The sequence below is a fragment of the Pseudopipra pipra genome, chromosome 23, assembly GCF_036250125.1.
Source record: "Pseudopipra pipra isolate bDixPip1 chromosome 23, bDixPip1.hap1, whole genome shotgun sequence".
Taxonomy (NCBI): Eukaryota; Metazoa; Chordata; class Aves; order Passeriformes; family Pipridae; genus Pseudopipra; species Pseudopipra pipra.
The window spans coordinates 837746-862537 of NC_087571.1; the positions used below are offsets into that span (position 1 = coordinate 837746).

Below are 24792 nucleotides of genomic sequence, written 5' to 3' on the forward strand. Positions count from 1 at the left end.
CTGGGGCCAGTGGCTGAAGACCCCGTGGCTCAGCAAAGGAATAAAACCACCCCGAGGATCAGAGGTTTTTGTTGCCTGCCTGGGAAGGTGGCACTGCAGACTGTGAGCTGGGCTGGGTAACCACAGGCACCAGTGCTGGGCTCAGGGGTTCCCTGAGCACATGGGGCTGGAGGAAGAACTGAGTGTTACCCTGTTCCCTCCTCATCCCTTTCCCAAAGTGGTTGTCAGGACCCAGGTGCTGAGCTGGGGGGGCCTTGTGGCTGTTAATGCAGCCCACGTGTGTCATCAGTCTGGGTGCTGTAATTGCAGGAAACCACAGTAATTTACTGACATTAATAGAACTGCAGTGTTGCTGTTACTACATCCTAGAAGAGGAAATCTCCCTCGGTTCCCTGCTGTGATCCCTCTCTGGCTCCAATCTGGGACGTGGTCTGGGATCTAGGAGCCAAACTCAGCTCCTGAATGCTGAGGAGTTCCCCTGCAGCAGGGCAGGGATTTATGGAGCAGATGGAGACAGGGACTCAAACAAACCAGTCCCAGCTGCTGTAGGGGATGGTCTTGGCACACCTGACATTCACAAAATTAAGTCTTAGCTTGTTCTGTCATCCTGCCTCCATATGTGTGTATATCCATCTATAAAAATTTGTATTTAGCTAAAGGGCTTGGGATTCAAAGGGCAGAGGGATGTTAAACACACATCCAATTGTCAGGTGTCAGCTTTGTTTAAAAATCTGAAAAAACAAGTCACCACCCCAGCAAAGGCCCCTCAGGTGCAATTACAGCCCTCCTTGGATCTCAGTCCCTTCTCCCACTGTGCAGAATTCCCCCAGAATATCCATGATATATTTAGTGTAGAGAATACATCGTCCTGGTAACCAGATCAGGAGATGCAGGGAACAAGCCTGCTGGGATTTTTTCTGGATATACTAGTTATTCTAACTATGCCCAGGCTCCTCCCTGACAAAAGAGTACTTTAGGGAGGGTACTGGTGCTCCAGCCCTCCCCTTCCCTCCTGTCCTGCTCCACACCATCACCCCAGGTTGCTGCTGGGCTGAGCTGCTCCATAAGTGCTGTAGTCCTGTGCTGTGTGTTGGCACAGCTGGATAAACTCCAGGAGGGGGAGTTGGGCACACACAGAACTCACTCCTGTGGCCAGGCCTTCCTTCAGGAAGCACAGGCAGGTGTTCCAGCTGTGCCCATGGTGGGCAGGTACACAGGAGAGCTGGTCATGTGTGTGAGTGTTGCCCTTCCCTGCTGGGAACTTGGGCAGGCAGGGAATGTGCTATTCATTTATTTGCTGCTTTTGTTTTTTTAATTTGCTTCTTGGTTTATTTACTTCTTGATTTATTTGCCTATTTATTTATTTCTTCTTTATTTATTTATTTCAATGTGTTCTACTAATTTCAGGGAGACCCCTACTGAGGTTCCAGTATGGACCACTGTGGTCTTTGGGATTTGCAGCGTTAGCAGATCTTGTCACAACAGTTGAAAACTTGGGGGAACTCCTTTGCCCAGTCCTGTGGGACTCCTGCATCCAGGCAGTTGGAAACACCAGCAGCCATGGTCCTACTCAGGGCCCAGCAGTGCCAAGGTTCTGTCTTCTGACATTTCCTTGCACCTACAGGGACAGCAGAACGTGGTTTTCCTTCCCAAAACAAGCAACCCTTGGTTTCCAAAGCTCTTTGCTTAGAGTACAAGGGCTCTGCTTACCCCAGAGTGTGCACCTGGCTTTGGAAAATAGTGGGAGATGCTGTAAATGCCTGGGAATGTAACCCTAGAGCCTGACTCGTTAGTTCTGGCTGTCTCTTGGTGTCTTGGAATATCCCAGGTCCAGGGCCTAATCTGCTCCAGCTGAGCCTGTGTGACTGACAGGATTTAGAGGGTTCAGTCCCTCCTGTGCTCGAGGGCAGATGTGCCCTTATCCCGGGATACACCTGCTGATTTCCAGGGAACTCCCTCAGAGGAGTCTGTTCTCCAGCTGTGAGGGTTTCTGCTGGCAGGGCAGCAGGGAAGGGGCTGGGGGAGCTGCAGCCCCCCATGCAGCAGCAGTGGGCAGAGCTGATGGCAGATGGCATTTGCTGCCTGATCTGAAGGGATTTGCCACATGACCTATTCAGAATGTGTGTCACAGGGAGAATTGATCAGACCTGGCATCTCATGTACGAGTAAATCTACATCAGCAGAGGAGCTGTGGCTGAAAGGTGGCTGGCACAGGGATGCCCAGGGATCCCAGCTCTCTCCGTGAGGATTTGCCGATGCTCACAAGAGCTCTCTCCTGATTTTCTCTCTGTGTTCAGGACAGTTTTATCTCTCTTTTATAAATCCAGTGATTTGCTCCTCCTTAAGCTCCCAGGGATGGACGCACAGCTCCAGCAGTGGCTGTGCATGAGGCTGGGAAGCCAGCTGGAAGGAATCAGTTGGTGAAGCGGCTGGAATATTAACTTGGCACCTAATTATGTCCTCTGGGCTGATTTTTCCATTCTGTCATGCCCTGCTCTGTCTGCACTTTCTGTGAGTGTAGGATATTATGGAGCTCTCTGCAGCCATGCTCCAGCACACACTGGGAAGGAAATTATCAGTTGTAAAGACTCTCCTTGCTGTGGTGCCAGAAGTAGCATCTCCCTGATGTTTATGTTTGCTGAAACCAAGCAGTTGAGGTTAATCCTGTATAGATTTTAAAGACAGTATTTATTCAATTTTATAGCTCTTCTTGGATGGTATTTAACACCATGGGAATAGTGATGGGACCTGTGCTGTCTCTGCTCGAGCAGAATTGACTTTTTTTCAATCTGATTTGTGTCCTGGCATTGCTTTATTAAAATAAACACCTCTGACCAGTTTCCACACCAGCTCCTGAAGTAAAATTTCTTACAGGCTTTCTCCTCTAAGGAAGAAGTAAATCCATGGCCCAGCTGGGGGTGGTTTATGACACCTGGCAAGACCACAGCCCGAACAGGACTTTAATAACCTGCTCAATTAACCAACAGCTCCTGTCCTTCAGTCCCCCAGGTGCTCAAGAGCTGCACGGAGTTCATTGAGAAGCACGGCATCGTGGATGGGATCTACCGCCTGTCCGGGATCGCCTCCAACATCCAGAAACTCCGGTAAGGGCTGGGGGGACACCTGAGTGCTGGGCAGGGCCCAGGCTGTGCTTCCAGGAGCACATTCCCTTTGCAGGAAGCTTCCCTTCAGAATGCAATATGAGGATCATGGTGTCTCTGTGCTGTTGTGTTTCATTCCTGTTCCTTCTCGCTCCTGGAGCCCTTTGCTCGCTCCCTGTGCTGCCTTGGACTCCTGGTTGATTAGCAGTTATTTGGGAATGTGCAGAGGAAACGTGCCTGATCCTCGGGGGTGGCATTGATGTGCTGTGCAGGGAGAGGCCAGGTGTGTGTCCTGCAGGTTAGGAGCTGTTCCCATCACAGTAAACTCTCTTTATCCCTTTGTGAGGCAGTTTTTCCTCCTGCCATTTGGTGTGGAATGTTCTGTTGTGGAGGGACTGAGAGTGCCAAGTGGAATGTGACTAATTCCAGCACTGATCCTGACAGAGGCAGCACAGGGGGATTTTCCATATGCAGAATATCCTTTTTGAACCAGCTCTTCCCCAGCTCAGTGGGCAGGTTGGAGCTGGGACAGTGACTGTACAAACCCCTGGATGGATGGGTTTATTCTGGTTCAGATTAATCCTGTTTCTCATTGCAGCAAGTCTCATTTAAAGAATGCTCCTGAGGGGATTTTATGTGGCCCACAGCAGTCCTGGCTGAATAAAACATTTGCCATTGCTTCAGTCACATCCCTTTAATTCCCCATTTTGACTTGTGCTGGACCATCCTAATCTCTGCCTTAGTCCATTTTTCCCCTTTTTGTTGCCAATACCATTTTCTCCTTCACTGTGTATCAAAGGTGGGATTTAAACCATTTAAAAATGGTTTTCTAAGACTTCAATGGCTTCATTCCCTGGTACAGTGCAGAGACTGAAGTGACAACCTGTTTTCCAGTTTTCTGAGATGTTCCAAAGACAAAAGGAAGGGACTACTTGGCATTTATTGACACTGCCCCTGTTCATCTAAATCACTGCAGATTTCCAGTGTTTGATTAAGGCAGGACTCACTGTGTTGCTTTAGTTCCCAGCTGTATAAACAGGGCATTGGGCTTATTTCAGAGCTAGAGCTGCAGTGTCCTTATAAATGAATCACTGTGCTAAGGTTTCACACAGAAGAGTTGGATCTCCTCGATTTAAAGGGCTTTTTGGTTGGAGACAAAGTTAGAGAATTGATTCCACGTGGGAGATTCTCATGGGACAGGGGTTGGCTCTTCAGCAGGGCAGGAGCTGCCTCTGTGGGGCAGGGGGGCAAACAGAGCCAGGGTTGATTTGGGGTCTTCTTCATCCCTGGGCTCTTTCTGGGAGATGTGGAATTGTGTCCTACTAACAAAATCTTCCTTTAGGGTCAGAAGAAATAACGTGTAGTCCTTGAAACAGCCAGTACAGAGAGGGGAAAGGTTGGATGTAGAGGGGCTTCTCTTCATACTCACATCTGACATGGTGTGGGATTTATTCCTAGAAAAATATCCTGGAGTAGGGCAGAGGATTTGAGCCACACATTTGAGTGTGCTTGTAGGGGTGGGCTGGGGCTGTCCCTGCCCTCCCTTCTGAGCTTTAATGTGGAGCCAAGTGCAGGGCAGAAGTTTCTGTCAGGTGTGAGGAAGGGGTGAGTCAGTGCCTGTGGTGTGGTGTGTGCTGGACACCAGGGGCTGTAGCTCCAGGGGAGAAGGCAGTGTCAGTGGGCAAGGCAGGGACCTTCCTTCCCTTCTGTGCTGCCTTGGGGATGAGGCCTGAGCAGGGGGGGACTGTTCACCCTCTCCTTCCCCTCAGCCTGGCAGAGTGAGGGCTTCCCACACACAGTGTCCATGTCTAGGGATGGAAGGAGCTCGTCCTGATGCTGAGGGATCACTTCCCAGCACTCCTGGTGCCCTGGGCACGGGGACAGGCAGGTTCTGCTCCGTGGGCAGGGCAGGCTCAGTGCTGGAGCTGTGCTGAGGGGCTGTGTCACCCTTGGGGTCACAAACTGCCTGCTTTGGGTGGAGAAGAGGCCAGGGGTGTTTGCACCAAGCCCAGACACGGCTGTGGGTGCAGTGCAGGCAGGATCAGCCCTTCTGATCCTGAAGACCCTTGCAGGGACCCCGAGGTCCAGCAGGACCAGCCGAGCTCCCCCAGTCCCAGGCCTGACTCACCACACTCATCCCTGCAGATCTGGCCTAATTGGAAACAGCACTTTCCATGCACATATTCCAGCCCTTGGCCTTCTGAGCTCAGCTTTTATTTCATTAATGGTTGTGATTTTGGTTTTTTTCCCTCTCTCTGAAAACCAAGGGAGTGCTCAGGGATGTTCTTCATGTGGTTCCTGGCTCTCCTCACCCCGTGGCAGAGGCAGGCTCAGCTCACCAGTTTGTCCCCCAGGAATTCTGCACATGCTGGTTTCCATGTGCTGCCCATGGCACTGCTGCTGGCATGGCTTGATCATTGCAATTCCCAGGCCTTTGAAATGCAGAGGGACAGCTTTCATCAGACCTGTGGGCAATCCCAGGCACAGCCCTTGGGAGTTTAACAGATTGTCCTTGTGGTCTTGGAAGGCTTTCTCTGAAGCCTTTGTGAAAAGCCCTGATGCAGCAAAAGGGGTTGCAGCCAACTGGTTGTAAAACTCACTGAAAATGCCTTATTAGAAAAAAATAAAGTCTGATTTTTGGAAAAATCCCCTGTAGCAACCCCAAAGCCGTGGGTCACGTGGCTTTGGTGACTAAGGCTTTATTTTTTTCCTGTAAATCAGGAAACCCTTGCTTTGCTTGACTGTAATTTGCTGGGTTTGATTTCATTGCTCCTTCTCAAACCCCTTGGCCCATTTCTTGTTTCCAGCCACGAGTTCGACTCGGAGCAGATTCCCGACCTGACCAAGGACATTTACATCCAGGACATCCACTGTGTGGGCTCCCTGTGCAAGCTGTACTTCCGAGAGCTCCCCAACCCCCTGCTCACCTACCAGCTCTACGAGAAGTTCTCAGTAAGTATGAGACAAATGGGAGCCACTTCCCACCCCAGTGGGACTTCAGAGGAACACTGAAAGGAGCCACAGCAAGGTGAACCTGCTTCCACACGCCTTCCTCTGTTTACCTTTGCTTAATTTAAGGTTTTTAGGGCAATCTGAAGAACACATCTCCAAAATCACCAGCCTGACAGCACCTGGTCTGTGCTGCCCACACACCAGATTCCCCTCCTGCCATTCCAGAAGGAAGTGCCCAGAGTTTGAGGTGCCTTTCCTGTTCCCCCTTAGGTCACTCACAAGTGCCTTTGTCCCCTGTGCCACAGTATTGATTCTCCTTCCCCAGCAGAAGGTCACTGGGGGACCCCAGCCATGAATTCCTGATGCTTTGCTGTTCCCAGTGATTTCTTGAGATTAGAAGCAAACAGTGCTTGGAGCTGCACGCCCTCTGCAAGGAATTGCTCTGTACAGTGAAGCTCTAAAGTGTCTCAGACCGTGATTTCCTTGGCCTTCCTCACATGATCCATGTGCTGCTCTGTCCCCAGGACAGACCCCTCACCCAAGGGAGGGAAGAGCAGCAAAATCCACCTCACTGCTGAAGGACTGTTCACTGGCCCTGTGGTGCCAGGGGCAGGTTTTCAGCTTTCCTTGCAGCTCAGTCCCTCCCTGCCTCGTTCCAGGATGCTGTGTCTGCTGCTACGGATGAGGAGAGGCTGGTGAAGATCCACGATGTGATCCAGCAGCTGCCCCCTCCCCACTACAGGTGAGGGCCGTTCCTTTGCTGGAATTTCGGGACAGAAATGACAGGATTCCAGTTTCCCTCTCAAGATGTGTTTCTGCATATTGAAAGTGCTGTATAAAGTTGATTTTCTATTTTAATCAGCTCCTTATCAAACACTACATTCTGTACATGGTCTTACTTGACTTCCTTGGAAGGTCTGTACAGGAGAGAAATACAACCTTGGTATGTCAGAGGTGGCTGATAAAAAAAAGTAGTTTTATTGCTGGGAGAGCACAAAACCAGCTCTAGGAATGATACTTTAAAAAAGTGAAATATTTCCAAAAATAAACATATTTTGTCTCCAATTTCCCTCTCCCAGTAAAAATAGTAACTAGCAAATAGTAACAGTTATCTGTTAGAATAACTAATGTAAATTATTATATTAGTGTTATATATTAGAATAACATAATAGGGTGTTTAAAAATCACCAATTACAGTGCTATATTCAAACTAATTAGTATTAATAGCAATTTGTGCTATATGGTAATGAGTCTTGACTAAGAATAACAACATTTTAACAGTCTTCAGTATTAAAATTTGTGGCAGGGTATGGTAAAAAGGCATCAGACAAATTGCTATGGTGATTGATTTTAATAACTGCATATAATACTGTATATTAATGAGACTTTAATGTTAGTAACTATTGGTAACTAATACTGCATTATAATTACAATTGATTATTGTATTATATGTTAATTTGCAGGACTAGTTAGAATTCTGTACCCTTAGTGCTATAGATGGCCAGTTGTAACACATAAAAATAGATATTGAGAACTATTTAAAATAATAAATAATTATAAATTTATATAATAATTGGTGCTAATAAATTTCAATTCTTGTGATATATGGTGATTAGCTGCACAACTGCAATGCTGCACCTGAGTGCTATAAATAACTAATTATAATGGTTAACTAGGATTTAACTAATAGTTATAAGCTGCAACTGTGTGCTACTTGCTCATTAAATAACATGGGCTAGTTAGTGGAACCGCTGGTACTTTTAGTAACTAATTACAATATTTTATTTGTGTTAATTAAGGGGGCAGGGCCTTCTCAAAAATAAACTAATCTCCTTCGGTTCAGTTTCTCTGGGGCATTCCACCTTTTCCCTAAAATGACTTTTCCTTTATGGGCTGGATATAGTGGGTGCTGATCCATGTCTCAGTCCTGGGGAGGAAGCCCAGCCAAGCCCTGGCAGTGGGATGCTGGAGGTGCACAGAGTTCTTCCCTCCTTTCCTCAGTTTGCTTCAGAAAAGGAAAAAAGACTTTCTTATTGTGCTGCTCAGCGATGAGAAGTTGCAGGCAGGAGATGTCAGCTTTGTTCCCAGCCAGACCCATCTGTCTTCACTTCCAGTCCTTGTCCATTGGTGGAATTTTGAGCCCCTCTGTTCCATCTCCCCTCCCAAAACCAGAGATACAGACACAGCCAGGGCTGTTGCCAAGCCCTGGCACTGAGGAGGATGGATCAGCATTTTCATTGCCACCTCCTGCTCCCTCCTCCACAGGGGGTACAACAGTGTTTCATTAATATATAAAAAGGCATTTTCCGTGAACACAAGCCTCTGGAGTTTAACCTTGTGTCTGCCTCATGGACCTCTAACAAACCTGCAGCCAGTAACTTCATCAGGAGAACTCAGGGACAGTTTGCTGGTTTTCAGTGTCCTGGGGTGTCTAAATCACTACTCCCCCTCTTCCCAGGACTGGCATTCCACATCCTTCCCCCTGAGCAGCTCCTCAGGGCTGTCACACGCCTGCAAAGAGGATATTTTGGGGACTGTCATTGCCTTGAGCCTGGACAGATCAGGAGGGACTCCCCTCAGCCCACCCCGGGTCATTATTTGCTGCAGACACTCCCCATGGGCTCAGGGGAAGGAGTTCAGCGTTTCTTTCTGGGAGCTGTCAAACCAAAAGGAAATAATGAGCTGGGTTTGCTCTGGGATCACAGCCTGGCTTTGCTCAGTGGTGCTGAACATTTGCCTCTCTCCCGTTTTCCAGGACACTGGAGTTCCTAATGAGGCACTTGGCTCGTCTGGCTGATTACTGCTCCATCACAAACATGCACACCAAGAACCTGGCCATTGTCTGGGCTCCCAACCTCCTCAGGTACCCTGGGCTTTTCCCATTTCACTACAGAGAAGGCTTTATGTTTATAAAAACCAGACAGATAGGTCTTCTTTGGAAAATCCTGACTTCCAGCAGCTGGAAAGAGCTCTTCCTTTCTTCATCCAGTGTGCTTCTTCTCCTGTAAAATATGGGAAAATACTCTAAGCAGGATTTAAGACCCAACTGGCACGTTCCTGAGCTAGTGATGTAAAACAGCCCCCACTGTTGTCAGTGGGACCACCCCAAAAACATCCTGGTATATTCTGTCTCACACGACCCAGTCCCACTGACTGCAGCTCAGTCAGTAGTGGCAAGGAAGAATTCCCTCAACCCTCTTCTCTGGAGGATAATTTCTGCTCTCCTGGTTGGATGAGTGTGTCCTAGGAAATTTCTTCAGTGGCATCACTGATTTCCCACTGCAGAAGTCTCTAGAGTCTAATTTAACAGCTTGTGGCTGCAAGAATTCAAACTTACAGAAATAATCTTGGATAAATCTATCCCCTAAAATTTGTTTTGAATGTGCATAATAGGGTAGTTTAAAATGAATGGTGTTATTTAAAAATTTTGCTTTAAACGAAAAAAATAATGTCACCCTGCTCTCTATTCTTTTGATTTCTGAGCTGCTTTTGTTACCAACCTGGGAAATCTGAGTGTGCAGTTCACATAAAATCCCAGTTTGGGTTGGGAGGGACCTTAGAGCTCATCCAGTCCCACCCCCTGCCATGGGCAGGGACACCTTCCACTAGCCCAGGTTGCTCCAAGCCCTGTCCAATGTGGCATTGAACACTTGCAGTTCACGCAGGTGAGCTGTTCTCCCCTTTCTGGCAATTCACCCCCAGGCAGTCGAGTGATCTCAGGTCTGAGATTGCTTTGGTGAATCTTGGGGCACTCTCTGATCAGATCAGTTGGAGACATTTCCCTGCTCGGGGGAAAATCCCATTAGAGGCCGCAGTGAGGTTTGTGCAATGGCACTGAACTGTGCTAGCCATGGTACCTGGCAGTTAACAAAAAGCTCCCCATTTGGGCTATTCAGATTATTTACCTTGAGCCAGACCTGCCTCACACCCTTTTCCCTTCTAGTCCAGCTTTCCTCTTGCCATTTAGTAAGACTTGAAGCTAAACCAAGACTCTGCCTTTAAATGCCTGCAGTCAGTGTGATCCTTTGTGTAGCACTGTGCTGGGATTTAATCCATTCCTGCCTCTGCAGCCTCGTCTGCCTGAGCACAGGCACAGCCCCTTGTCCAGGAGCAGCATCACCCCCTGGCTGTCCCTGTTTCATGTCTCTCCTTTCCCAGGTCCAAGCAGATCGAGTCAGCCTGTTTCAGTGGCACTGCTGCCTTCATGGAGGTGCGGATCCAGTCGGTGGTGGTGGAGTTCATCCTGAACCACGTGGATGTTCTGTTCAGCTCCAAGCTCAGCTCAGTCATCCGGGACGGGGCAGGTGCGTGTCCCCCTCCCTCCCTCCCCTGGAGCACACAAGGTACTCAGGGGATATCTGAGCCTCCCCTGCACATTTCAAATATGGGTTTTTCCTGACCTAGAGGACACATCTCCACATTTCCCAGGTTGTGATGTCAGAACCCAACGAATATGGCCTAGTTTTAGAAATTGCTGTCAGTCCCTTTCTTAGAAGCCAAGGACACCCTGCAGGAGTGCACAGTGTTTGGCTGCTGCTTTTGTGTCCTACCACTGAGAAATCGCAAGGAATCAAAAAACTGTTGCCTGAAAACTGTGACCAAAAAATTGGTCAGGAGCCAAAAAATTACTCACCAGGCAATTATTGTAGAGGCAAGAGAATAGAGCAGTTTTAATAGAAGGCCTTCAACCACCACCGGGGTACAGAGACATGCACACGTGTCCAGGGGGTTCCACAATTTAAGGTATTATCCCATCCAATCCCAGAGTTATCCACCCCCCAGATCCTCCCCCTGGCATACCCCTCTGGAAATTGAGGTGGGGGGCTCGGGGACCCCCTTCTTCCTCATCTTCCTCTTCGTCCCTTCATCTGTCCCCCCCCGCTCCCTCTGCTTTTTAAAGCCACCACCATCGATGCTCCTGCATACTTATCCATTTGAGCTCTCTACATTTATCCATGGACCTCAGAACACCAGTAGAAATTAAGGAATTAAAGCAAGCTCTCTGTATTCAGTGATGTTGATGCTAAGAAACTGTCTTGCTCTTACTAGGGGCTATTTTGCCATCTGCTGTGCTGGTTATTCCTTGCAGAAGCACAGCCTGTGTGGGTTCATGAGCAGGGCTGACCAGCCATGAACTGCAACACGTTCGTGCCCAACCCTGGGGCACCTCAAACATTCAGCCCTGGAACCTACAGTTCCCTTGAGTAACTAAGACCATATGGCTGTTCCATGGAAAAGGAGCAGAGTTACACCAGGAAGGAGGTTTCCTCTGTGTGTTAGATCAACAAACAGGGCCACCACAAGCTGTTGCTGCTCCTAAGCAGCATTAAGGGTGCACCATCTGCCTTGACAACCTGCCCTGCCCATGAGACATGCACAGCCCACGCAGTCACCACCCCCTGGGCAGTGCAGAGAGCTGCTTTTCCACTGGATTTGCTGCTCCCCTCTTTTAAACAACCAATATTTCTACTTAGGACAGCAGAGTTGTCCAGCTTTTTGTTCCTCCTGGAAGGAGATTCTAGGTCAGCAGGAGCCAGAGGTTAGTTTGGCTGAGCAGTGACAGCCCCCAGCAGGCTCTGCCAGGGGAAGATAAGCATGCTCAGAATCCCAGCCAGATGATTATCCAGGCTTAGAATGGACCATGTAAATGCAGCTAATTGTTTAATGACTTAGTCACTCACATTCAGTGGGCTTGGACACAAAACTGGCAGGGACAAGGGTTGGGTTATTTGGCATATTTAGCAGGAATACTGCACTCAGCACGGCTTCAGGAGCCTCTGGGATCGAGCACAGCTCCTGCGCCCACCTGTGAGGGGTGAAAGTGGTGCTGCCAAGCCTGTTTTAACCCACAGTTCACCCAGGACAGCATTTACAGCTCACACACACCCCAGGAGCCCTGGGGGTGGAACCAACCAGGATGTTCTGCGATGGCACATTCCCCCCACACCCCTGAACTCCTCTGGGAGCAACCCTGTAAACACTTGCACAATAAACAATGGCAAGCAAAGGACAGCTGCTGTGATCTCCTCTATGCTGAAGCTGACAGCAACAGGAGGCAACAGCAACTACTTGCACAGAACTTTATGTGTTCATCTCCCAAACCAGCCCAAGCTGTAAAAGGCCAAGGGCAGGACACAGAGCAGATTGTTTGCTCTGTGCATCTGCACAGTGGTTTGTAGAGCTTTGGTCACACATGGCATTTCCTGTTATACAAGAGGTGGAACCTGGGAATGACCCAGCCAAGCTTTGTACAAAGGAAAACCATCATTTTCTGTGCAGGCTTTTCTATACAGATGAAGCTGAAGTAAAGTATGTCACAAAGGTTTCTGATCTACCTGCTTCCCTCTGCCTTTATTTTTTAATACACCAAGCTACTCAGTGAGAGATTCTTTTTGTCACAAACATATCTCTGACCACATTTTGTTCACGCCTTTCAGTGGTTGGGATAACAAAGGTTTAGAAAAACACAGCACCTCCCTAGGCACACAGACTGAGCTTTGATCTCTGCACTGCTGTTTTCTGACTCTCCCTCTTGCCTGTGGTTTTTCCCTTGCAGGGCACAGCTCTTTGTCCCGGCCCAAGTCTCTGCTGGTGTCCTCTCCCTCCACGAAGCTGCTCACGCTGGAGGAGGCACAGGCTCGGACACAGGCCCAGATCAACTCACCCATCGTGGCAGACAGCAAGTACATAGAAGTGGGAGAGGGCCCAGCAGCTTTGCAGGGCAAATTCCACACAGTCATAGACTTCCCATCCGAAAGGTAGGGACAAGTTTCTTCCCAGCACGTGTCGTAACTGATTTGTTTTGATTACAGCAAAAACTTGCTGATACTGACTGGTCACATGTGAAATATTGTAGCTGTTTTTCCACCTGCTTTGGACTCAGTGAGCTTGTTATAACAATGGGCTCGTGGGTTTAATTTACTTGTGCACCACTCTCTTCTTTCTAGCAGGGTTATCATTACATGTATAAATCCATGTTGTGTTGGTGCACAGAGATGACTGTACCAGTCAGACAGAAGGAGGTGTAAACAGAGTGACCACGTGGAGACATTGGGGTTTTTCAGGTTTCAGGACTAAGTGCCTGTAGCATCTCCAGGTTGCAGTGGAGCAGTTGCACAGGCTTGATGACACTAGAAGTGGCAATGGGAGAAGGTGAAGGTGATTTTACAGCACGAGTGAGGTACCTTTATGGGTACCCTTTTTGGGTGCCTTTATGGCCGCACAGCTCCCCAGAGAGCTGGAAATCCATCCCTCAGCTGCTGTGCTGCACAGGCAGGAGCCTTTGCTCCCCTGCACTGCACCTGCATCCCAGAGTTGGGTGGAATTCACCCAGCAAGACTGCAGGGCTGAGCTGCAGGAATGAAAACACCCTCAGCTGTTGAGAAGAGGGAGTTTCTAAGCAGAAACCAGAGAGTGCTGATAACAAGCAACCAGTAGCAGGATTTAGATGCAGCTTCCATCTCCAACTGTGTGCTCTGTTTGCTCCCCCAGAAAAAGGCCTCCCAGCAAGATGAAGAAGTCTCCAGTGGGCAGCTGGAGATCCTTCTTCAACCTGGGCAAATCCTCCTCTGTGTCCAAGCGCAAACTGCAGCGCAACCCCAGCGAGCCCTCGGAGATGAAAGCCATAGCCCTGGCAGGTGAGCTGCAGCCCCCTCCCAAAATCTGGGTTTGAGCAGCACACATTCAGTGTGCTTTTATCTCCTTCTAGCGTTCAAGCCAGGCATGACACTCCAGGGAGCTGCTCTTTCCCGAATGGATCTCGGGCTGCTCCAGAGCCTGACAGAGCTCACACCTCTGCGACTTTGGAATGACGATATGTGGGTGCTGCTGCAATAAGTCTCAGAATAATTCCTTCTGACACTCTGATTATAAAATGAGAGTACAGCTCTGGCTCCCTTTGCTGCTCTCAGAAGATTAGATTAGGGAAAGGCACCTTCCTACAAACACTCTCTCTACCAGTGTAATGAGAACACATCCAATACCCCTTTGTAGCCACAGCCAGGATATGTGGGCTGAATCCTCAGCCTTTTCCATATATAATTTTCTGCCTTCCTCCAAATTTAAAAATAGCAGCAGTGTGTTTTTGAGGTAAAACACACCACAAATCCCAAAACGCGGGCCAGTGAGAACTTTTATCCTGTCTTCTCCCAGGTCCCATTTTCAAATTATAACCCTCACACACCATAAATGCCCTTTGAGACTGTCTCCTTGGAGACTGAAGCTGTGCTTGTTCAGTGCCCATAAAACAAGTTGTGAAAATGTTTTTTTCCCCATTTTTGAGGGGTTTTCCTTGCTGGCAGGAGCCAGCCAGTTACCACAGGTACCTCCCGAGTCTGTAGGAGGATGATGTGGAGAGATGTTTCCTGACCTGTCACCTACAGCAGGTACCATTTGAGTAGGTCACCTTTCCCAGGACTCTAAAATGAGCATCAGAAACCCGTCCCCAAAACAAAACTACTCTCAGGACAGTGTTGCTGGAAAACTGTGTGTGTTTTTCCTGCCATCATTACACAGCCAGATATAAAGCACTGTCACAACTCAGCCTTTCCCTGTGTGGATTCCTTCCCTCAGGTGGACGAGGAGACAGCGGGACCCTGCGCTCGGCTAAGAGTGAGGAGTCTCTCACCTCTCTGCACGCCGTGGATGGTAAGGCACAATCCCAGCTGCACTTCTAATAAACGTGGATTAAAGAAGGCAGGCTGACATTCCTGGGCACAGATATGCCACAGGGCAGCTTTTCCACCTCTTCAGGGAAAGGTGGACTTGCTAATTAACAAAGCTGCCCAGCACAGATGGGTGTAACAGAAATGCTCTTCATGCCTTTTTTTCCTTCTAAGGTAAAAAAACCAAACCTCTTGCTTTGGTGTAGCTGGCACTGCCTATGTTCCTGCCTTGCCACCTCCCCTTTCTATTCCAAGGCTGACAAGGCATCATCATAAAGGAAAATGCTCTCTGAGAAAGCCTTAGGCCTACAGCACATTTAAACTGGTTTTGCTTGTACACACAGCTTAGTTTCAACTAAATCAGACCTGGAACTGCTGTAAAAGAGTTTAAACAAACGTGATAAACAGTTACTGCTAACAATGTCACTTCTGTGTGCAGGGCTCACCAGCTGATCTTTAACACCCCCACCAGGCCCTGGCCTCCTGGACAGCAGGATTTTGTCCCTAACCCACAGGTATCTCCTCGTTCCCAGGTGAATCCAAACTGTTCCGACCCCGAAGACCCAGGTCCAGCAGCGATGCCCTCTCTGCTTCCTTCAATGGGGAGCTCCTGGGGAACATGAACCGCTGCAACTCCTACGACAACCTTCCCCACGACGACAGCGACGGGGACGAGGGGCTCATCCACGTCCCTGCCCTCATCTCCCCCCGCTCCTCCGAGGACGTCGACCTGAGCCCCCCGGACATCGGAGTCGCCAGCCTGGACTTTGACCCCATGTCCTTCCAGTGCAGCCCCCCCCAGGCAGAGTCCGAGTGCCTGGACAGCAGCACCTCCCTGCTGGAGTCGGTTGACATCAATAGGGACAAACCAAGCCTGCTAAAGAAGGATTTAGAATCGGGGAGCCAGTCCCAGACCCCGGGCAGTGCCACGAGCTCTGAGCCAGTCTCCCCTTTCCAGGAGAAGATGAGTCCCTTCTTTACGCTGGACCTGAGCCCCACGGAGGAGCAGCCCTGCAAACCCCTCACCTTCTCACCCAAGACGGGCCGAAAGCCCATCAAATCTCCACCACTGACTGCAGAGCCCACCTGCTTTGCCCTGCCCAGCCGTGGGCCAGAAGCCATCGGAGCAGTGCCCATCACATCCAGGAACTCCTCTGCTTCTAGCTGGAGCAAAGGCATTGGCATCACTGAGATCACAAACAGGTCCCCAACCCAGATGTCCTTGCCCCTGAAAAGCAGTGAAACAGGAGCAGGGGAAGGAACCCACCAAGAGCTGCAGCATTCCCAGCTAGTGGCTGCTGGCAAACCAGAGCTGCCAGAAGAAGGGGAGAGACCCATGCCAAGCAGTCAGACTAAGACTGTACCCACTGGACACACACAGCCAGGTACAGTGCATTTTCCTCCATTCTTTCTTTAAGTTCCCGAGGGGACCTGCTCTCAGAACCGCCCTCCTCTGCGTGCCTTTTAGGAGAGGGGATTTGCCCGTCAGTTCTGATCACGAGTGTCTTGCAGGGCTGTGCAGATCAATAGGGTCTTAACCTCTGCCTTCTCCCTACATCACACAAATCTTGGATAATTTTCCATAATGCTTTATATGCCACTTTTTTTTTCCCCATCCTGTCATGCGTGAAAATCTCTAGCATGTCCTTCTCGATCATTTCAGCCAATTGACCATCTAAGGCTTTTCTTTTTTAAATTAAAAATCTGCCAACACTGGAAGAAGGGACCTTTTCGCCTAAAACCTTATGATCAAAATTGTTTAAGGGTATCTCAGTCTCTGCTACCTCCTCCCTACCTCTCTAGAATGCAAGAGGAGCCTTTAGACAATCTCTTGTGTTTTTTTCCTCTTTCTGATGAACTGCTGTGCTGTTGAGCAGCGTTTGCGTGTGAGACACAAGTGTTTCACACCAGAAGGAACTGCCACTGTGAAAGTGTGGAGAGCATCTATTTTTTTATGATAGTCTTTAAGGTTAAGGTCACTCTCCTTATTGGGTAACATAAAATCACTCTCTCTCTCAATTTTCCCCCATTAGGAGCAGTTGCCCTCGACTCCCCCCAGGATCCTGTTCCCGTCAGTTCTGTGTCTCTTATCCCTCCTCCTCCTCCGAAAAACGCAGCGCGCATGCTGGCCCTAGCGTTAGCCGAGTCCGCACAGCAAGCATCCGCCCAGTCCCTCAAAAGGCCAGGAGATGCTCATGCTGAAAGCACAAATTATGGAGAGGCTGAAGCTGGCACAGCTCTAGAAAAGCTCCATCTCTCTGCTGGTGCTCCAGACAAGCTCCACCTGTACACCGGTCTGCCCGAGAACCGACTCCACTTCCAGACCGGTGCTCCCGTAGAGCAGGAATTCCAAGGTAGCGGCACAGCCGGGGAGCAGAACCACCCACCCGGTACACCTGGAGGCCAGGACCCCCCGCCTCTCCACACGGGCATGCCTGGGGACATGCCTGGGAGCAGAGATGCAGAGCAGGAGCAGGCCAGCTTCCATCCTGGCAAGGCGGGGGACAGTGAACACTTCCCCGCGCGCGCGGGGGACTGGGAGCACACGGCCCACCACGCCCCAGAGCGGGAGCCGCCCGCCCCAGAGCCGGCTGTGGACAGACCCCAGCTCCGGGCATGCCTGTCTGGGGACAAGCTCCACACTCCCACCTGCACGGCCGAGGACAAACTGCCGTCTCCTCTCGTGGCCCCTGCCGGGGACAAAGGCGCCCCGGTGCCGTATTTAACCACCATCCCCAGCGCAGCCGCTGAGCCCTCGCAGGGGGATGGCACCGTCCCAGCCGTGCCACGCACAGCCACGGCCACCCAGCCCACCCCGGCGCAGAGGCAGGACCACCAGGCAGCCACGGGACAAGTGCCAGCATCGTCCAGCAAAGCTCCGAGCAGCTCTGCTCAGGTACATCCTGGTCCGGGCGCAACTGAGCTGTAACTGCAGGGGGGGAGCTCTGGGAAAGTCGGGCCCCCAGCAAGGGGGGGTTCACAGGTCGCTGGAAGGGATGTGGGTACAACGCAGACACAGCCTTGGAGGAAATCCTGTGCTGCTTTCCTAAGTGGGCATCCCAGTATACCCACTCTCCTTGGTTTGAAGGAGAAAAAGTATCTGCAGTGGTGACTGATGTGCTCAGAAAGAGATTTTTGCATCCTCTGACAATATCCTCTTCCAGCATCCTGTGTAGGATCTTGTCCAACTAGTGATAGCACAAGAGGACATAGTCTTAGACCTTCCCTCGTGCAGCTTAGGTTGGACATTAGGAGGAAATTCTGCATGGAAAGGGTGACTAGGAGGTGAAAGGGGCTGCCCAGGGAGGTGGTGGAGTCCCAATCCCTGGCGGTGTCCAAGGAAAGACTGGACATGGCACTCAGTGCTCTGGGCTGGGGGACAAGGTGGGGATTGGTCAAAGATTGAACTTGATGATTTCTGAGGTCTTTTCCAGCCTCAGTTATTCTGTTTAACAGAGCAGGTCATATTCCTTGTGCAGGGGTTCCTTGTGCAGTGTTCCCTCAGAAATCCAAAGCACCTCAGCCCATGAAGCGTGTCCAGCTTCAGCCTGGCATAACCTCTGTAGGCATATTTAGGGCAGGAATTGCTGCTCTGTTACATGGTGTGATCTGCTCCCAAGAGCCTGAGGAGGCCAAACCCAGGTAGATTTTCATTAAGGTGATACATTTAAAATCAGAGCATGTAACGAAACACTGGGAGCAGTGGGTAAAGAGGCAACCACCTCCTCCCCTTCCTGTGCTTTGGCATTTGCAGGACACACCAGTTGTGATGGATCCAAACTGCTGGTGGCACTGCGCTACCCTCGCTGAGAGAGGGAACCTGCACATCTCTCCTTCCACAGCCAGTGGGAACCAGGCACAGAAGCACTGAAATTGGGCTGACCCATACGAGTGTCTGTGATATTTTAACTGCCGAACAGGAGGGGGGAAAGCTGCCTGTCCCTGACTTCTGCTGCTTTCCTCCCTGCAGGTGTGGAGCACCACTGCCCCTGAGAAGCCCCCGGAGCCTGGCTTTGTCTCAGAGAGCAATTCCACCGCCCGCAGCTCCTCCTCGGTGCCCGGGGGCCCCCAGAGCCACATGGAGAAGCCCCGGGAGCCCACAAGGGCCCCCCCGCTGCACTTGCGCTCCGAGTCCGTCCCGTCCCACCCCTCCTATGGCTTCGCGCCCCCGGTGCCGCCCGTGAGGACGCTGGAGAGCAAGATCGCGGCGGCCATGCACTCCAACAGCGCCGACCCCCTCAGCAACGCCAACTACCACGCCTTCCTGGCCTCCTCCATGCTGGCCTCCTCCGTGGAGGAGGCGCTGCTGCCACCCCCACCGCCGCCCCCGCCCAAGCACACGGTGTATGTGCCGCACCCCAAGCCCGAGAGCATCCCCGAGCCCTCGGGGCCGGACCCCTACCTGCACCCCAAGCCGGCCTCCATGCACCAGTACAGGCCCGAGAGCGTCCCCCCCAACATGTACCATGGCAAGCCCGAGCCCCACCAGGCCTACCCGCCCCGCTCGGACACCCCTGGCTCGGCGGGCACCCGCTACAACACCTACGGCACCCAGGGCAAGGCCGGCCCGGCCCTGCACTCCAAGCCCCGCAGCCGGACGGAGTTCGTGTCCTCGGTGAGCCCCACGGGGCTGCGGAGCACCGGCTACGCCGAGGACGCTCCCCCCTACCCCACCATCCGCAGGGTGCAGTCCCTGCACGTGCCCACCCCCGCTGCTGCCGCCATCCGCTCCGTGCCCATCTCCCGCACCGAGGTGCCCCCGGACGACGAGCCCCTGTACTGCCCGCGGCCCCTCTACCAGTACAAGCCATACCAGCCCCACTCCGACTACCACGTCACGCAGCTCCAGCCTTACTTTGAGAACGGGCGGGTCCACTACCGCTACAGCCCCTACTCCAGCTCCTCCTCCTACTACACCACGGCCGACGGCGGCTTCTACGACCTGGATCCCTACAGCACCGTGCGGGTGCGGCCCTTCCACCCCCTGCCCGGCCGCGACTTCTCCTCGTACGCGGCGCGGCTGCAGAGCAAGGGGCTGTACCGCTACCCCAGCCTGGCCTCCTACCCCCGGGGGGGGCTCATCAACCACCTGGCAGGGAAGGAGCACAGCTTCGTCAGCAGGGACGTGCCCCCCGCCCCGGACATCAAGCACATGTACATGTCGTGGGACCTGGAGGACATGGAGAAGTACCGCATGCAGTCCATCCGCAGGGAGAGCCGCTCACGCCAGAAGGTCAAGGGGCCCCTCATGTCCCAGTACGACAACGTGGCCCCGCTGCTGCAGGACGAGCTGGGGGGGCTGGACGCCATCCACCTGCGCAGCAAATCCGATCCTGGGAAAACTGGCCTCCTCACAGTGGCGGAGGGCAAGGAGGGGAGGTACCCGGGCAAGGCGGCCACCCCCGAGGGGGACGAGCGGTACTACCTGCAGCACCCGGAGCCCGAGCTGGACAGAGCCCACTACCACGGGGGCTACGGGAACGGGCAGCCCGAGAAGCCGTCCCTGCCCCAGAAGCAGAGCAGCATCCGGAACAGGAAGATGCACGAGCCAGGTGGCAGCACCAGCGAGCACAGGACGCACTTGCAGCAGGAAGTGAGCCATAGGCAGCCTGCCGAGCCCAAAAACGGGCCCCCCTACCCCGACTACAGGCCCAAAGGGGGCCCAGAGCCCTCCGAGCCCTTGGGCTACCAGCACTCGGGCAGCAAGTACATCCCGGCCGGCCAGGACACCCTGAGGCTGAACCACAAGGAGGGGAGGCTGGCAGAGGACAGGCCAGACATGGAGAGGTCCCGAGCCAGACCCCCTGCCCCTGTGGAGAAGCACTCCAGAGACTGCTACAAGGAGGAGGAACACGCTGCCTCTCCCGTGGCCCCGCCGCCCAAACCCGAGCGGAGCCACAGCCTGCGGATGCAGCACCCCGAGCCCATGGAGAGGGACTCTGCCCTGCTGTACCCCTACCAGACCCTGGGCAAGCGCCAAAGCACTATGACTGTGGTGTCCCAGTACGACAACCTGGAGGATTACCATACCATGCCTCAGCACCAAAGAGGGGGCTATGCTGGAGCAGGGGGGTTCGTGCCCCCCGGGTTCACCCACGTGCACAGCAGGACTTACGCCACGGCGCTGGGGCAGGGCGCCTTCCTGCCCTCCGAGCTGTGCCTGCAGAGGCCCGAGACAGAGGTCCACGTCGAGTGAGCTGGTGGGGGGGAGGAGGGATAGAGTCTAAGCAGCCTCTGCTGGACAGTGGACTGTTTTATTTTTTCAGTGATGGAAAAAACAAACCAAACCCCGACCCTGCCCCGATGAGAAAGCAAAGCCCCTTCAGCCCCCACCGCCCACTCACTGTTTTTATGTAGTAGAGCTCTAGCTTTTTCATGTAGTTTTGAGACAACTGGAAGGACAGAGCAGGCTGTCGGCACACAGGTGTTGCCAGAGAGGCCGGGCAGAGCTGAGAGAGGTGCTGTTGGCAGGGAGGGAAGGAGTTTGTCCTTCCCCAGGTGTGACGTTAGCGGTGGCCACCGCTCCCTCCCCGCACAGTGGACTGTGCGTGCAGCTCTTCTCCAGGCTGAGTGCCCTTCCCACTGCTGGCTCCCAGGAAAGGGGCTCCATGACACTGTTCTGCCCCTCTGAGTTACACAGCAAGAGTGGACCAACAGCTGGGCAGGGGGAAAGACTGCCCAAGGGTTTTCTCCTTGGTTGGTGCTGAGGTCCTGCCTCTCCCTCGTGTGCAGTGGACCCACTGCAGTTGCTTTGAAGTGGGTGGGAGCCTGTTTTGACTTCAAGGCTGTGGAATAGGCTCTGAAGCAAGTTCAGAACACAGCACACTTGTTGCATTGTTTGCTTAAGAAACTGCTTCTGCCTACAAGAAATCCAATTACTTTACATTTCCGTTTTTGGAAGCAGAGGCCAGCGATGGGAGCCAAGTAGGGCAGGTTTGCATTTCTCACACCAAAAGAAAGGAAACACGAAACTACACCAAACCCTACACAGGCAGCTGGGAACAGCACACCCATCCCATGCCAATTCCTCCTTGCTGCTGGGCTCTCTGTGTCCAGATGAGCTCATTCCATCTCGTGGCTGGGCCAGGCTGTGTCATCTCACTCCAAACCCCAGTAAAAATAAATACAGAAATCTCCATTTCATTGTGTCCAGCTTGTAAATCAGAGCCCACCTTCCCAGCTGTGGGAGTGACAAGTTATCTGCATGAGCAGCTGCCCTGGGCCAGATCCTGCAGCTCTTCCAGCAGGGAATGTTCCTGCTGACCTTCCCCTGAAGGTCTGCGGGCTCTGTGACCTCTCGGTTCCGTGTTGGCAAAGGGATCCCTGCGGAATTGTGGCACACACGGAGCAGTGACGTGCTGTCTGTGCTGTGTGTTGCCTCCCATCCCCCAGTGCAGCTCCTCCCAGTGCTCAGTGAGTAGGGACAGAAGGCCAGTGCACTGCAGAACACACTAATAACAGTGTCCAAGCTGTTTAAAAGCTTTCACATTGTAAAAGCAGCCGGGCAGCACCTCATGCTTCCTCTCAGACTTCCCAGGACTTCCCAGACTTCCCCCCCCCCATAAATTAAGCACATCCATCCCATTTAGGCAGGGCTTACAAGCAATACTTGAGATTTAGGAGTTTTTAAATGTTCACTGATAAAATCCAAGGCCATTCCTGTTCTGTGTGGTTGAAGAACTTCTCTACCTGTTTTGAATCTCTAATGTTTTATTAAAAGCCTGGAGGTCCTGCAGTTAGCACACAGCTGCTAAAGGGAGCTTAGGTGGTGTTTTTGAACAAAAAAGTTTCATGGCTATTTTGGGACTTTTAAATCCTAAGGAAAACCTTCTTCTAGTAGCTGACTAGTCTGTAACTGTTTGCTTCTTTTAACCTTGGAGCCTTGTCTGGGGCTGTTTCAGCAACTACCTTCAGGTTCTGTTTTATTGTGCAATGCTGATGTTTTAAGCATTTTGTTTAGAAGAGTTCTCACATGTTATGAAATGAAATTTGGCAGTGAGAAAAAAAAAAAAGAAAAAAAGAAAGGGAAAAAAAGGAGAAAAAAAGCAGCACTGTGATCCAGGGTACCACAATCTCCTCGTGAGGAATTCCCAGGTAGAGGGGTTGGGGTTTTTGGTGAGGGAATGCTTTTTGCAATGTTTTCTTTCAAGGAAAACTAACAGAAGTACACAGAAGGGGCCATTAGGTGAACCATGGCCTGGGCCAGCCTGTCTCCATTGCTGGGAACTCCCTGGGAAAGGCTGCCCTGCCCGAGTTCCTTGGGATGAGCCGGATGAGTCCGTGCTCTCAGCAGGGTGTGTGGTAGCACAGTCTCTCCTCAGCTGCCAGTGACCTGTGAGGTCTCCAGCTGAAGTGTTTGGTTCAGGCTCTTTGGGATTCAGGGAATGAGAGCTGTAGGTTGAACCTCTCTCTCCATGAAAGCCTTAATTCCCCCATCCTGCCCCTCAGCACTCTCCTGATGCCCTGATTTTGGCCTTATGTTCACCAGGACTATCCTGTAACTCTGGGGGCCTGATGCCAGCTCCCACTAAGGGTAAATGCCTCTGGATTTTCCTGCTTGAAGCCACTGTCTCCCTTAGAGACCAAGTGCTGTCCTCAGACAACTGCTGTCCCAGCCCTGTGCTGTCCCAGCCCTGTGCTGTCCCAGCCCTGCCGGGGCTCTCCCACATTGTGGGAAGTGCCAGGGGTGAAGCACCCGCTCGTCCCATGGGAAACAAAGCTTTCAGCACCTTTCCAAAAGGGCTTCTGGAAGTGCACACCTGACGTGGATGTTTGCTACAAACGGCCTTCTTGGGAATGAGAGGGTCTCCAGGAAAAAAAGCCAGCAGCGAAGCGAGCCCCCAGCTGTCCTCCCCTCCCTCTGGGCTGTGCTCTGAGGGCTGGAAGCTCTCTGAGAACCCCAACGTGTGTCCACCAGTGCTGAGCCGATCCAGCTAATTCAACAGAATTAAAAAAGGTGAAGGCACCAGCTTTTCCCAGATAACACCGACCAGCACCTTCCTTTTCGTGTTGCTGCTGCCCATGGCTTCAACATCCCGCACGACCCCGCAGCCCCCAAAGCCATAGAGGGAACTCTGCAGTTCTGCTCCTGCACTGGGCTTAGCCTGGTGGTCCTTAGAGATCTGAGTTTTACATCCTCATGATTGGTTCATGATGAAACATCAGCTGTATCTTTCCAAAGATCAGAGGGGAGACTGAAAAGGGTGTGTTGTGCATCAGAGCGAGGAGGGGGTGACACCGGGTGTCTCAGGGGCTGAGCTGGGGGGAGGTGGCATTTCAGTGTCCCAGCTGAGACAGGAGAGAGCAAGGGGACAGCAATGCAAATAACCCTGGAATCCAAGAGCAGGTCTGCTCAGGCTCAGTGGTTCATGGCCTGAGCACACCTCCGGCGAGGCGATGGCAGCTCTGACCCTCTGATTCCTGACACTTGCCATAGACTGCATCTGGAATTGCCCCTTCCCGAGTGTCCAACCAAAGTCTCCCCCAGTGCACACAGGAGTTTGGGGCCAACAGAGCCCCCAACTCTGGATTTTCCTCCTCAAACCTCTGCTTTGGAGTGGGCTGTGCAATCCCTAGGAGGCTTTCCTTGGGAAGGGGGAGTGCAGACAGTGGGTGAGTAATGAGGGCCCAGCCCCTGTGAAGTCTTAAATAAAGCATTAATTTCTGATTTTTAAGAAGTCTTATCAGGTGAAACCTTTATGCATCTATGAGAACAGTCCCACAACCTCGTGCCTATGTCTTTGCAGTGATCCTCCTTTTCCACTCATCATGGGAGGGGGGTCAGTAAGGATTGCACAGTGGTAGTAAGTTGCTACACAAAACCAAAACCAACTTGAAAACATCCTGTTCCTCTTTCACCCCAGAAAGGGACAGAACCTCAAGTGTGCTCTGCCACTGCCCAGGGCATGGACTGAAGTGATGTTACATGTCAGGAAACCTGGATGAGAAGTCGTTTCCCTTCCTTTCGCTCTTGGCAGCTTGGGCATGCACCTCTTCCCAGAGCTTTTCCCAGATTCTCGTGTGAAAGGCATGGTCTGGTGTGAGCAATGTCCAGTTCCTGGTGTGCAGAGTCCTGC

At 51.9% G+C, this 24792-nt stretch overlaps 1 protein-coding gene across 6 annotated transcripts in view; it reads left to right on the forward strand.

Annotated features, from left to right (window-relative positions):
• Positions 1-23699, forward strand: part of ARHGAP32 (Rho GTPase activating protein 32) — a 251279-nt gene extending 227580 nt beyond the window's left edge. For all 6 annotated transcript variants that reach the window (XM_064634498.1, XM_064634496.1, XM_064634497.1 and 3 more), the window contains 11 exons: positions 3002-3104; positions 5909-6053; positions 6713-6795; positions 8809-8916; positions 10212-10357; positions 12610-12811; positions 13545-13690; positions 14625-14699; positions 15250-16101; positions 16750-17612; positions 18687-23699. In XM_064634498.1, the coding sequence (XP_064490568.1) occupies positions 3002-3104; positions 5909-6053; positions 6713-6795; positions 8809-8916; positions 10212-10357; positions 12610-12811; positions 13545-13690; positions 14625-14699; positions 15250-16101; positions 16750-17612; positions 18687-20912 (4949 nt within the window). In that variant the 3' untranslated portion in view covers positions 20913-23699. The remainder of the gene's footprint in view (positions 1-3001; positions 3105-5908; positions 6054-6712; positions 6796-8808; positions 8917-10211; positions 10358-12609; positions 12812-13544; positions 13691-14624; positions 14700-15249; positions 16102-16749; positions 17613-18686) is intronic.
• The last annotated feature ends 1093 nt before the right edge of the window (positions 23700-24792 follow it).